Below are 14708 nucleotides of genomic sequence, written 5' to 3'. Positions count from 1 at the left end.
TACACAGTAAAAGGAAACAGGTAAATATGTTTTACTAGGGACTTGGTGAAGTAATACTGCTGTTCCCAAAGAAATGATGCAGTATGGGAAAAAGCAGGGCATCCAAGAACGTGCCCAGCAGCGTCAACTCAAACCCTACACTTCCTCCTCATTGGAAATGCACTATGTGGCATACAACTGGGGGTATATAATCGCCCCCCCCCCCAAAAAAAATAAAAAAAACAATTGATTTAACAGTGGAACATTTGAAAAAAATATTTGCATAGTTAGTTGTGGAGGAGACCGAAATGGACAGGAGCAAAGACTGAATGGAGAAAAAAAGTGAGTATGTGTGAGTGAGTGTATGGGAGTGTGTGTGTGTGAGACAGAATCAACTTTTAGGGAGAATAGGGGTGGGGGTGTGTTAAAAGGCACAGTAATGATTTATCTATCCTGGCTTGTCTTGTGGACCCAAATCCCAAACCTCTCTGAATCACCTGTGATCCACTTCTAATTAAAACCAAACGTATAGATGGCCTACTTCTCTCTCAATATGGCAGCTCTCTCTTCTTTTCTCCATACGGTCAAGGCTGTGTGTGTGTGTGTGTGTGTGTATGTGTGTGTGTGTGTGTGTGTGTGTGTGTGTGTGTGTGTGTGTGTGTGTGTGTGTGTGTGTGTGTGTGTGTGTGTGTGTGTGTGTGTGTGTGTGTGTGTGTGTGTGGAGAGAGAGAGCTGCTATCACATGTGGTTCACAGTACTGGACACATCTGGTTTGCGGGTCCATTTATAAACAGGACACTTTGGGGAGCACAGATTAATGTCTAACACACACACACACACTCTAAAAGTGCACTGGAATGCCATTCAAAACGTGTTAGCCGTCCCTCCCGACAGGTCAAGCAAAGCAAAAACAAGTTAAGCACTCATTTCATTGTGCCGGATTAGCATAGGAATGATTATATAATAGACTATGACTGTGTCTTCTGGTTTAAATTACAGCCCCCCCCCCTCTACACCGTAACCCCCCGACTCAAAGAAAACCATTCATCTTTTTTTTGTCTCTCAAAATGTTTTACAGTTCTGCTACACTTATTAGTGGCTGGCAGACCCTGGGCTTTTAAATGAAAGCCAAATTGCTTTGGTCATGAGAAAGGAAATGAAGGCTCACTCCAGGGAAAGACGTATGTGTGTGCGTATGTGTGTGTGTGTGTGTGTGTGTGTGTGTGTGTGTGTGTGTGTGTGTGTGTGTGTGTGTGTGTGTGTGTGTGTGTGTGTGTGTGTGTGTGCGTGATCCTCCCAAAGGCAGAGTTTCATAAGTCTGGGATGCCTGGGATGTCCCCGCACAGGGGACGGCAGAGTGTGTGTGTGTTGGTGATATAAGCGTAGCACCATAATGGGAACAGCGTGCTCATTTTGGAGAGATTAGGTGGACTGCACTGCCTGACTCAAAAGACGTGATCTGAGTACGGAGGGTGAGAGGGATGGAGAGAGGGAGCGAGGGCTGGAGAGAGGGAGGGAAGGATGGAGAGAAGAAAGGAGGGATGGAGGGAGAGAGAGAAAAAGGGTGGGATGGAGGAATGGAGGGAAAGAGGGTGGGATGGAGGAATGGAGGAAAAGAGGGTGGGATGGAGGAATGGAGGGAAAGAGGGTGGGATGGAGGAATGGAGGGAAAGAGGGTGGGATGGAGGAATGGAGGGAAAGAGGGTGGGATGGAGGAATGGAGGGAAAGAGGGTGGGATGGAGGAATGGAGGGAAAGAGGGTGGGATGGAGGAATGGAGGGAAAGAGGGTGGGATGGAGGAATGGAGGGAAAGAGGGTGGGATGGAGGAATGGAGGGAAAGAGGGTGGGATGGAGGAATGGAGGGAAAGAGGGTGGGATGGAGGAATGGGAGGAAAAAGGGTGGGAAGGAGGAATGGGAGGAAAGAGGGTGGGATGGAGAAATGGGAGGAAAGAGGGTGGGATGGAGGAATGGGAGGAAAGAGGGTGGGATGGAGGAATGGAGGGAAAGAGGGTGGGATGGAGGAATGGGAGGAAAGAGGGTGGGATGGAGGAATGGGAGGAAAGAGGGTGGGATGGAGGAATGGGAGGAAAGAGGGTGGGATGGAGGAATGGAGGGAAAGAGGGTGGGATGGAGGAATGGAGGGAAAGAGGGTGGGATGGAGGAATGGAGGGAAAGAGGGTGGGATGGAGGAATGGAGGGAAAGAGGGTGGGATGGAGGAATGGGAGGAAAGAGGGTGGGATGGAGGAATGGAGGGAAAGAGGGTGGGATGGAGGAATGGGAGGAAAGAGGGTGGGATGGAGGAATGGGAGGAAAGAGGGTGGGATGGAGGAATGGGAGGAAAGAGGGTGGGATGGAGGAATGGGAGGAAAGAGGGTGGGATGGAGGGAGGGATTGATGCTAAATAAGTAGTTAAATAGTTAACCAAATAGCTACCTGGACTATCTGCATTGACCCATTTTGCGCTAACTCTTTTGACTCATCACTTACACTGCTGCTAATGTCTATTATCTATCCTGTTGCCTGGTCACTTTATCCCTACATATATGTATATATCTACCTGCATTACCTCGTACCCCTGCACATGGACTCAGTACTGGTACCCTGTGTATATAGCCATGTTATCGTTACTCATTGTGTATTTATTCCTCGGGTTATTTTTTTCAATTTTTTTCTCGCTGCATTTTTGGGAAGTAAGCATTTCGTTGTTTACGAAGCATGTGACAAATAACATTTGATTTTATTTGATGATGGAGGGAGGGGGGGATGGATGGATGGATGGAGCGATGGATGGATGAAGGGAGGGAGATGGATGGATGGAGGGGTAGATGAATGTGGTGGTAAAGGGTTTTGGGAGAGAGGGAGGGATGGAGGAAGAGATGGTTTGGTTGTGGTAGCAGGAAGGAATGGGCGTGGGTAAAGAAAACAAGGACTGTGGGTCCAAGTCCCATGTTTCAAATCAAATCCAAGAAAACCCATCTAACAACGACTAAACCATTACCTTGTTGTTGAGGGCAGTCTTTGACGTGGTAGAGTTGGTGTAGATTCAGGCCGTCCTCCTCTCCTCCCAGTCCCTGCTGGTGGAGCTGTAGTTTCCTCAGACCCTCGTTCTGCTGGTGGCGCGGGGAGCGAGCGTGCTGCACCAGGTTCAGACAGGCCTTGGTGGAGTAGTCACACAGGGCACAGTAGTACACACACTGCTCACCGCTGCACGCACTCTCCTGCTTCTGCAAGTGCTGTAGGAGAGAGTAGAGAGATTGTTAACATTTGTATGAGAAGATGCTTTTTGATTGATGGTCAAGGACAAAGGTGCAGACAGCAAACTTGCCTATACCTGAAGCACAGTCATCTGGGACTCACTATTATCTAGTAGGACAAAAACAGTAGAGCCATTGTTTAAAATGTAGGAAAGAGAAATCAACAAAGGATATTTCTGAGCGGACAGGAAAACAAATCCAGTGTGCTTAGAAGAATGAAAGGATGGTAATAACCTAATGGAAGAAAAGCCTGATGGTACTGACAAGAAGGAGAGGGGGATACAAAATGAGGAGAGGAGAGACAAAGTGTGGAGAGGAGAGACAAAGTGAGGAGAGGAGAGACAAAGTAAGGAGAGGAGAGACAAAGTGAGGAGAGGAGAGACAAAGTGAGGAGAGGAGAGACAAAGTGAGGGGAGGAGAGACAAAGTGAGGAGAGGAGAGACAAAATGAGGAGAGGAGTGAAAAAATGAGGAGACGAGAGACAATGTGAGGAGAGGAGAGACAAAGTGAGGAGAGGAGAGACAAAATGAGGAGAGGAGAGACAAAGTGTGGAGAGGAGAGACAAAGTGAGGAAAGAGACAAAGTGCGGTGAGAGACAAAGTGAGGAGAGAGACAAAATGAGGAGAGGAGAGACAATGTGAGGAGAGGAGAGACAAAGTGTGGAGAGGAGAGACAAAGTGAGGAGAGGAGAGACAAAGTGTGGAGAGGAGAGACAAAGTGAGGAGAGGAGAGACAAAGTGAGGAGAGGAGAGACAAAGTGAGGAGAGGAGAGACAAAGTAAGGAGAGGAGAGACAAAGTGAGGAGAGGAGAGACAAAATGAGGAGAGGAGAGACAAAGTGTGGAGAGGAGAGACAAAGTGAGGTGAGAGACAAAGTGAGGTGAGAGACAAAGTGAGGAGAGAGACAAAATGAGGAGAGAGACAATGTGAGGAGAGGAGAGACAAAGTGTGGAGAGGAGGGACAAAGTGAGGAGAGGAGAGACAAAGTGTGGAGAGGAGAGACAAAGTGAAGAGAGGAGAGACAAAGTGTGGAGAGGAGAGACAAAGTAAGGAGAGGAGAGACAAAGTGAGGAGAGGAGAGACAACGTGAGGAGAGGAGAGACAAAGTGAGGAGAGGAGAGACAAAGTGAGGAGAGGAGAGACAAAATGAGGAGAGGAGAGACAAAGTGTGGAGAGGAGAGACAAAGTGAGGTGAGAGACAAAGTCAGGTGAGAGACAAAGTGAGGAGAGGAGAGACAAAATGAGGAGAGAGACAATGTGAGGAAAGGAGAGACAAAGTGTGGAGAGGAGAGACAAAGTGAGGAGAGGAGAGACAAAGTGTGGAGAGGAGAGACAAAGTGAGGAGAGGAGAGACAAAGTGTGGAGAGGAGAGACAAAGTAAGGAGAGGAGAGACAAAGTGAGGAGAGGAGAGACAAAGTGAGGAGAGGAGAGACAAAGTGAGGAGAGGAGAGACAAAGTGAGGAGAGACAAAGTGAGGAGAGGAGAGACAAAGTGAGGAGAGGAGAGACAAAGTGTGGAGAGGAGAGACAAAGTGTGGAGAGGAGAGACAAAGTGTGGAGAGGAGAGACAAAGTGAGGAGAGGAGAGACAAAGTGTGGAGAGGAGAGACAAAGTGAGGAGAGGAGAGACAAAGTGAGGAGAGGAGAGACAAAGTGAGGAGAGGAAAGACAAAGTGAGGAGAGGAGAGACAAAGTGAGGAGAGGAGAGACAAAGTGTGGAGAGGAGAGACAAAGTGTGGAGAGGAGGGACAAAGTGATGAGAGGAGAGACAAAGTGAGGACAGAGACAAAGTGAGGAGAGGAGAGACAATGTGAGGAGAGGAGAGACAAAGTGAGGAGAGGAGAGACAATGTGAGGAGAGGAGAGACAGTGTGGAGAGGAGAGACAAAGTGAGGAGAGGAGAGACAAAGTGAGGAGAGGAGAGACAAAGTGAGGAGAGGAGAGACAAAATGAGGAGAGGAGAGACAAAGTGTGGAGAGGAGAGACAAAGTGAGGTGAGAGACAAAGTCAGGTGAGAGACAAAGTGAGGAGAGGAGAGACAAAATGAGGAGAGAGACAATGTGAGGAAAGGAGAGACAAAGTGTGGAGAGGAGAGACAAAGTGAGGAGAGGAGAGACAAAGTGTGGAGAGGAGAGACAAAGTGAGGAGAGGAGAGACAAAGTGTGGAGAGGAGAGTCAAAGTAAGGAGAGGAGAGACAAAGTGAGGAGAGGAGAGACAAAGTGAGGAGAGGAGAGACAAAGTGAGGAGAGGAGAGACAAAGTGAGGAGAGGAGAGACAAAGTGAGGAGAGACAAAGTGAGGAGAGGAGAGACAAAGTGAGGAGAGGAGAGACAAAGTGTGGAGAGGAGAGACAAAGTGAGGAGAGGAGAGACAAAGTGAGGAGAGGAGAGACAAAGTGTGGAGAGGAGGGACAAAGTGATGAGAGGAGAGACAAAGTGAGGACAGAGACAAAGTGAGGAGAGGAGAGACAATGTGAGGAGAGGAGAGACAAAGTGAGGAGAGGAGAGACAATGTGAGGAGAGGAGAGACAAAGTGTGGAGAGGAGAGACAAAGTGAGGAGAGGAGAGACAAAGTGTGGAGAGGAGAGACAAAGTGAGGAGAGGAGAGACAAAGTGAGGAGAGGAGAGACATTGTGAGGAGAGGAGAGACAAAGTAAGGAGAGGAGAGACAAAGTGTGGAGAGGAGAGACAAAGTGTGGAGAGGAGAGACAATGTGAGGAGAGGAGAGACAAAGTGAGGAGAGGAGAGACAAAGTGAGGAGAGAGACAAGGTGTGGAGAGAAGAGACAAAGTGAGTAGAGGAGAGACAATATGAGGAGAGGAGAGACAATGTGAGGAGAGGAGAGACAATGTGAGGAGAGGAGAGACAAAGTGAGGATAGGAGAGACAAAGTGAGGAGAGGAGAGACAAAGTGTGGAGAGGAGAGACAAAGTGAGGAGAGGAGAGACAAAGTAAGGAGAGGAGAGACAAAGTGTGGAGAGGAGAGACAAAGTGTGGAGAGAAGAGACAAAGTGAGGAGAGGAGAGACAAAGTAAGGAGAGGAGAGACAAAGTGTGGAGAGGAGAGACAAAGTGAGGAGAGGAGAAACAAAGTGAGGAGAGGAGAGACAATGTGAGGAGAGGAGAGACAATGTGAGGAGAGGAGAGACAATGTGAGGAGAGGAGAGACAAAGTGAGGAGAGGACAGACAAAGTGTGGAGAGGAGAGACAAAGTGTGACGACGAGAGACAAAGTGAGGAGAGGACAGACAATGTGAGGAGAGGAGAGACAAAGTGAGGAGAGGAGAGACAAAGCGAGGTGAGAGACAAAGTGAGGAGAGGAGAGACAAAGTGTGGAGAGGAGAGACAAAGTGTGGAGAGGAGAGACAAAGTGAGGAGAGGAGAGACAAAGTGAGGAGAGGAGAGACAAAGTGTGGAGAGGAAAGACAAAGTGTGGAGAGGAGAGACAAATTGTGGAGAGGAGAGACAAAGTGTGGAGAGGAGAGACAAAGTGTGGAGAGGAGAGACAAAGTGTGGAGAGGAGAGACAAAATTTTGTTTTTTGAAAAGGTGTCTTCACAAGTTCATTTTAAAAACCTATTATTTCTCAGACACAGGACAACAGAAGTGTTAGGATTCACAGTGTGTGTGAGAGGTTGTGAGGGTGTGTGTGAGTGTGTGTGTGTCCCTAGCTGAGCTTCCTAAATCTACAAAATACTAAAACTAAGAACACAAAAGTCATAAGACTAAGAGTGTGTAGAGGCAGAGCTGTTTTGTGTGTGAGAAGCATGTTGTCCAGCTCTAGTCGTTATTATGTCAGTTGCAAGCTTGAATTTTGACCAACTCTCCTACCCCCTACCCCCACGCTTGCCCTCCACTAACCCCCCCCCCCCCCACACCACCCCTCCCCCCAGCCTCATACATCCAGGGAAGCCAAGCATATCAAGTGTGTCTCCATAGCTGGCGACCTAATGAACAATGGGCAGAAACAAAAGGCCAGGCTAGAAGCTTGATTAACTGATCCTCTGATAGAATACAGAGAGGGGAACATGCCGTCAAGCTGCAGGTGTGTGTTAGAGAGACAGAGAGAGAGACAGAGAGAGAGAGAGACAGAGAGAGAGAGAGAGAGAGAGAGAGAGAGAGAGAGAGAGAGAGAGAGAGAAGAGAGAGAGAGAGCGAGCGAGAGAGAGACAGAGACAGAGACAGAGACAGAGACAGAGACAGAGAGAGAGACAGAGAGAGAGACAGAGAGAGAGAGAGAGAGAGAGAGAGAGAGAGAGAGAGAGAGAGACAGAGAGAGAGAAAAAAAACCTGACTACTAAGGATTAGCCACATATCTAACGCACATCACCCCCCCTTCTCTCTTTCTCGTGGTCTTTGTTTTTTCAGAAAAAGAAACGTACAAGGTTTTTCTCACGAGGCAGTGGGATGTCCGTGGCAGTCAGGGGCCCTTTCAGGGGTCTTAACTTTTAATTAAGTCGGAGTTGTCAGAAGAAAGCCGCATGCACGCACACGCACACAGAGTGCTGGCCAGCGCTCACGGTCATTAATTACAGCTATCTTTGTTTCTCTGTGAAAGAGAGGCCTCCTTTTCTGCTTGTGTAGACAGACACGCTCAGAGAGCACAGCTAACACTCTGCAAGGCCACACCGAGACACTAACCTCTCTCTCTCTTTCTTTCTGTCTGTCTCTCTTACTTTCTGTCTTTCTGTCTCTTTTTGTCCTTCTTTATGTCCCTCTGCAACCAAACTCCATACATAAGAAATACTAATTCTTCCCCTGCTTTTCAGAGAGTACAGAGGGAGACACACAAAGAAAGAACCCAGCAGACGGCCATCTTGTTGTGAGCCACGATGAAGACAACAACATGTTCATGTGTTCTGCAGGGTTGGGGTCAATTACAATTTCATTCTTGAATTCACTCATGAAGTGAAAAATGTACGTTGAATTCAATTCGAATTTCAAACATTTTGACGTTATTGAAATTGAATTGAATTTGAATTGTAAAATAATAATGGAATTACTGGACTTAGTATGAAACATTTACTGCAGAATTTGTTTTGTATTTGTATTTATTCCAGATCCCCATTAGCTGTTGCCAAGGCAGCAGCCACTCTTCCTGGGGTCCAATCACAATTACATACAATAAAACAATACATAACCCAACACATTATTACACACTACTCTACCATAACATTTCTACAATACACAATAAATAATACAGCAAAATAACAATATTAAAATGTATATGTGTGTGTCAGTGGAGGCTGCTGAGGGGAGGACGGCTCATAAAAATGTCTGGAATGGAGTCAATGGACTGGTATCAACCGCATGGAAACCACGTCTTTGATGTGTTTAATACCGTTTCATTGACTCCATTCCAGACATTATTATGAGCCGTCCTCCCCTCAGCAGCCTCCACTGGTGTGTAGAGTGCATGTGTTAGCAAATGCTGTATGAAATTTGAATAATTTCAGCTTGTATTTCTATATTTCCAGATAGCTAGTTTGTCTGAACAGTGATTAGCCTGAAAGCCCGAGGGAATTTCAATTGAGATTTGTGGAATTGTTGGGGATCATATTGAACGGGGAATTGAATTGTTGGGGATCATATTGAATGGAGAATTGAATTGTTGGGGATCATATTGAATGGAGAATTGAATTGTTGGGGATCATATTGAATGGGGAATTGAATTGTTGGGGATCATATTGAACGGGGAATTGAATTGTTGGGGATCATATTGAATGGGGAATTGAATTGTTGGGGATCGTATTGAATAGGGAATTGAATTGTTGGGGATCATATTGAATGGGGAATTGAATTGTTGGAATTGACCTAACTTTGGAATTTACAAGAATTTAACTATCTCTCAATGTAAAGACAGAGCTGGAATTTGAATTGAATTAAGTGGAATTTACAGGAAGATGGAATTGAATTAGAATTGAATTAGTGGAATTAACCCCAACCTGGTGTCCTGTGGTACATGACGACCCCAGACAATACTATTTATAATAACTAGGCCAGATGAACAAACTCTGCTGCTTCAGAGTGACACTCCTTTCAACAGAGCCACTCATATTGTTCTCACTTAATTCAACCTCTTTCTGACTACCGTTATTGTGTGTGTGTCAGTGTGTGTGTGCTTGAGGAGTACATGCAGAAATATGCAGGAAATGATAAATCTCATTCTCAGAGTTCTCCGAGACGGTAGATAAATTGAGTTCCCTTTTGAGCCAAGACTTTCAGTTTAACGCTAGTCATAATAATATACCTTTATCCTTCGCCCGGCTTGGATAATAATCATAACAACACATCCATTCTCTTCGCTTCTCGTAAAAGGACTCAACAGTCTTGAGTAGTTAGTCGGTTTCTACATTGAAAAGAGACAAATCTGAATTTGCTTTTCCTTTTAGAAATATTCATTTAAATCTCCATCAGCAGATTCCTGTGCGTTTCTTTAAGACCAGAACTAAAATAGTGTAGTTTTCTATTTTCCATTTAATGGTCGTCTCTGGCAGAGACAGTCAGGCAGGCGGTGGGGAGAGAGAGACAGAGAGACAGAGAGAGAGACAGAGACAGTCAGGCAGGCGGCGGGGAGAGCGAGACAGAGAGAGAGACAGAGACAGTCAGGCAGGCGGCGGGGAGAGAGCGAGACAGAGACAGAGAGACAGAGACAGTCAGGCAGGCGGTGGGGAGAGAGCGAGACAGAGACAGAGAGACAGAAAGAGAGAGACAGAGTCAGTCAGGCAGGCAGTGGGGAGAGAGAGACAGAGAGACAGAGAGAGAGACAGAGACAGTCAGGCAGGCGGTGGGGAGAGAGAGACAGAGACAGAGATAGATAGAGAGACAGAGAGAGAAACAGACAGACAGACGGAGAGAGAGACAGAGAGAGAGAGAACAAGACAGAGATAGATAAAGAGATAGATAGAGAAACATACAGACAGACAGAGAGAGAGACAAGCTGTGAACGATCTGAGAGACAAGGCAAGAAGGGCATTCTATGCCATCAAAAGGAACATAAATTTCAACATACCAATTAGGATCTGGCTAAAAATACTTGAATCAGTCATAGAGCCCATTGCCCTTTATGGTTGTGAGGTCTGGGGTCCGCTCACCAACCAAGATTTCACAAAATGGGGCAAACACCAAATTGAGACTCTGCATGCAGAATTCTGCAAAAATATCCTCCGTGTACAACGCAGAACACCAAATAATGCATGCAGAGCAGAATTAGGCCGATACCCACTAATTATAAAAATCCAGAAAAGAGACGTTAAATTCTACAACCACCTAAAAGGAAGCGATTCCCAAACCTTCCATAACAAAACCTGGAGAAGAGTCCCCTAAGCAAACTGGTCCTAGGGCTCTGTTCACAAACACAAACACACCCCACAAAGCCCCAGGACAACAGCACAATTAGACCCAACCAAATCATGAGAAAACAAAAAGATAATTACTTGACACATTGGAAAGAATTAACAAAAAAACAGAGCAAACTAGAATGCTATTTGGCCCTAAACAGAGAGTACACAGTGGCAGAATACCTGACCACTGTGACTGACCCAAACTTAAGGAAAGCTTTGACTATGTACAAACTCAGTGAGCATAGCCTTGCTATTGAGAAAGGCCGCCGTAGGCAGACATGGCTCTCAAGAGAAGACAGGCTATGTGCACACTGCCCACAAAATGAGGTGGAAACCGAGCTGCACTTCCTAACCTCCTGCCCAATGTATGACCATATTAGAGACACATATTTCCCTCAGATCACACAGATCCACAAAGAATTCGAAAACAAATCCAATTTTGATAAACTCCCATATCTACTGGGTGAAATTCCACAGTGTGCCATCACAGCAGCAAGATTTGTGACCTGTTGCCACAAGAAAAGGGCAACCAGTGAAAAAACAAACACCATTGTAAATACAACCCATATTTATGCTTACTTATTTTAACTTGTGTGCTTTAACCATTTGTACTTTGTTACAACACTGTATATATTTAATATGACACTCGTAATGTCTTTATTGTTTTGAAACTTCTGTATGTGTAATGTTTACTGTTAATTCGTTTTGTTTGTTTCACTTTTGTGTATTGTCTACCTCATTTGCTTTGGCAATGTTAACACATGTTTCCCATGCCAATAAAGCCCCTTGAATTGAATTGAATTGAATTGAGAGACAGAGAGACAGAGACAGAGATAGATTGTGAGAGTGACAGAGAGAAACAGACAGGGAGACGGAGAGAGAGAGAGACAGAGAGAGAGAGAGACAGAGACAGAGATGGATTGTGAGAGTGACAGAGAGAAACAGACAGGGAGACGGAGAGATAGAGAGACAGAGAGAGAGAGAGACAGAGACAGAGATAGATTGTGAGAGTGACAGAGAGAAACAGACAGGGAGACGGAGAGAGAGAGAGAAATAGATAGATAGAAAGAGAGACAGAGACAGAGATAGAGACAGAGATAGATACAGAGACAGAGACAGAGATAGATACAGAGACAGTTGGCGGATTCTGGATTTATGGAGTTAGAGAGGAGCGGTTCTAGTGGCAACAGACTTTAGGAACCATTACACACACACACACACACACACACACACACACACACACACACACACACACACACACACACACACACACACAAGCTCGCTATTTCAGTGATGGAGCACTCTCGTACTCTTTCACATCTCGTGTGTGTGTTTCCTTTCCTTCTCTGTGTGTGTGTGTGTGGATTAGTGTTTTTGGCAAACAACCAACAGGGTTAGAGCTGCAGTGCTCCCAGAGGACCAATCAGATTCTACTAACGATACGTCCCATGGTGCCCCTCAAGATGCCAGTACGAAATATCTCTCTTTTCCACCGTGTGTGTGTGTGTGTTGTGTGTGTTGACGGTGGGGCGAAGGGAGGTGCAGTGACAAACAATGCAAATTACAACACAGGGGACTCCCAATCATCTGTCAAGCACCAGACACTGGACCCCCCCCCACATCAACACACACACACACACACACACACACACACACACACACACACACACACACACACACACACACACACACACACACACACACACACACACACACACACACACACACACACACACACACACACACACACACTTCACCAAACCAAAGCACAGGGGAGCTTCGTACCTGTCAAATCTACAACCCACCCCTTGTTTCCTTTCCCCAAATCCCAGGGAAGGGTGTGTGTGTGTGTGTGTGTGTGTGTGTGTGTGTGTGTGTGTGTGTGTGTGTGTGTGTGTGTGTGTGTGTGTGTGTGTGTGTGTGTGTGTGTGTGTGTGTGTGTGTGTGTGTGTGTGTGTGTGTGTGTGTGTGTGTGTGTGTGTGTGTGTGTGTGTGTGTGTGTGTTTCTTCTCTGACAGAAATAGTTTATTTATTTATGCAGACTTGGATGTTTACAAAACTCCTTTCACCTCTCCCTCATCCTCCTCTCCTGTCCTCTCCCTCATCCTCCTCTCCTGTCCTCTCCCTCATCCTCCTCTCCAGGCCTCTCCCTCATCCTCCTCTCCTGTCCTCTCCCTCATCCTCCTCTCCTGTTGTATGTTGCTATTTCTGATTCATCTGTTCTTTCTTCTGTGACAAAACAGCCTCATTAACAGAATACTTAATAAGACAGACAGCGTTTCACAAGTAGTTTTTACTCCTCTTCCTCTCTCTCTCTCTCTCTCTCTCTCTGTCTCTCTCTCTCTCTGTCTCTCTCTCTCTCTGTCTCTCTCTCTCTCTGTCTCTCTCTCTCTCTCTCTGTCTCTCTCTCTCTCTGTCTCTCTCTCTCTCTCTCTCTCTCTCTCTCTCTCTCTCTCTCTCTCTCTCTCTCTCGCTCTCAATTCCTACATTGGTAAATGAAGGAAAAAAAAATCCTTCAAAGAGAAAGAAGCATCTGTTTTCTTCCTAAACCAGAAGAAAAATTAGGACATTCTATGTCAACATGACTTTTCCCTGTTATTAAGCACTATTGAACACATACTGTAGCTAAAATAACCCTTGGTATAACTACCCTGGAACCTACCAACACCACAGCTATGCCTTAATAACATGTGTGTATGTGTGTTGAAATGGACAGACTTCTCTCTGCCCCCTCTCTGTATTGGGTTCTATCTCTCCTTCCATCAGCAGTTTTGGGGTAATGCAGTTCAGGGGGGTAATGCAGTTTGAGGTAATGCCGTTTGAGGTAATGCAGTTTTGTGGTAATGCAGTTTTGTGGTAATGCGATTTTGTGGTAATGCGATTTTGTAGTAATACGATTTTGTGGTAATGTAGTTTTGGGGTAATGTATAATTTTGGGGTAAAGCTCACTTGTTTTGTTCTTCTTTTGGAACCCAGCCAGTTTCCGCTGTAATTCTATAGGCTCTGCAGTCCCCGGGGACTCAAAAACAACTACCTGCTACAACAAAAGCATGTTTGTTCATTGAAAGAATTTTATAATTCCATCACTTCCTTCCTTCCTTCCTTCCTTCCTTCCTTCCTTCCTTCCTTCCTTCCTTCCTTCCTTCCTCCCTCCCTCCCTCCCTCCCTCCCTCCCTCCCTCCCTAACACATGTTAACAGTAACCACTGTTACCCGGAGCAATAGATGTAGTGCCATATCACTGGGGATGGAACCACTGGCAACCTGGCTCTAACATTCCTGCTGGAGAGAGGTCTGCCAATGCTACGCACACACACCTGTTCTCACACACATGCACACTCACACACACGCACATGTGACAATCACACACACACACTCTCTCCTTTCTTCCTATCTGTCTCTCTCTCCCCATTCTCTCTCTCCCCTTTCTCTCTCTCTCCCTCTCTCCCCTCTCGCTCTCTCTCTCTCCCCTTTCTATCTCTCTCTCCCCCTCTCTCTCTCTCCCTCTCTTCCCTCTCTCCCCGCTCTCTCTCTCTCTCTCTCTCTCTCTCCATCTCTCTCTCTCTCTCCATCTCTCTCTCTCTCAATTCAATTCAATTTAAGGGCTTTATTGGCATGGGAAACATATGTTTACATTGCCAAAGTGAAATAGATAATAAACAAAAGTGAAATAAACAATAAATAAAAATAAAAATAACAGTAAACATTACTCTCTCTCTCCCCTGCTTTCACAAATCTAAAGGAATGTATAAATTGCTTATCCTATTTATCCTTCCCTCTCTCTCTATCACATATGATTAGAGGCTGTGGCTTTCCAGCCAGTCCAGTGCAGGGCAGGGCTCAAATTGGTTAGCTTAGCGCAGGTCATGTAATAACAATAATCATCTTAGCAAATGGCCGCCAAGCTAAACAAATGAATTAGCACAATGACTCTTTCACTGGCTGGGCCATCCAGCAGCTCCTCTCTGTCTCTGATGAGGCTTGCTGGGAGTTTCTGGGAGCTGCGGTTATCTGTGAATAATATAGCAACCACACCCATGGTGTGTGTGTGTGTCTGTGTGTGTGTCCAAAATGAAAAAATCCCTGTACCATGGTTGCTTGTGCGTCAAGCGGTCCGACATCTCCGTAAACCTGTCAT

The 14708-nt window shown here is 45.9% G+C and overlaps 1 protein-coding gene across 4 annotated transcripts in view; it reads right to left on the bottom strand.

Moving 5' to 3' along the window:
- Positions 1-14708, bottom strand: part of zfhx4 (zinc finger homeobox 4) — a 109418-nt gene that overhangs the window by 52294 nt on the left and 42416 nt on the right. For all 4 annotated transcript variants that reach the window (XM_055881581.1, XM_055881584.1, XM_055881580.1 and 1 more), the window contains exon 6: positions 2981-3215. In XM_055881581.1, the coding sequence (XP_055737556.1) occupies positions 2981-3215 (235 nt within the window). The remainder of the gene's footprint in view (positions 1-2980; positions 3216-14708) is intronic.

This window comes from Salvelinus fontinalis, chromosome 25, assembly GCF_029448725.1.
Source record: "Salvelinus fontinalis isolate EN_2023a chromosome 25, ASM2944872v1, whole genome shotgun sequence".
Taxonomy (NCBI): Eukaryota; Metazoa; Chordata; class Actinopteri; order Salmoniformes; family Salmonidae; genus Salvelinus; species Salvelinus fontinalis.
The sequence above is the reverse complement of the archived record's forward strand: the minus strand, read 5'-3'. Positions and strand labels throughout refer to the sequence as shown.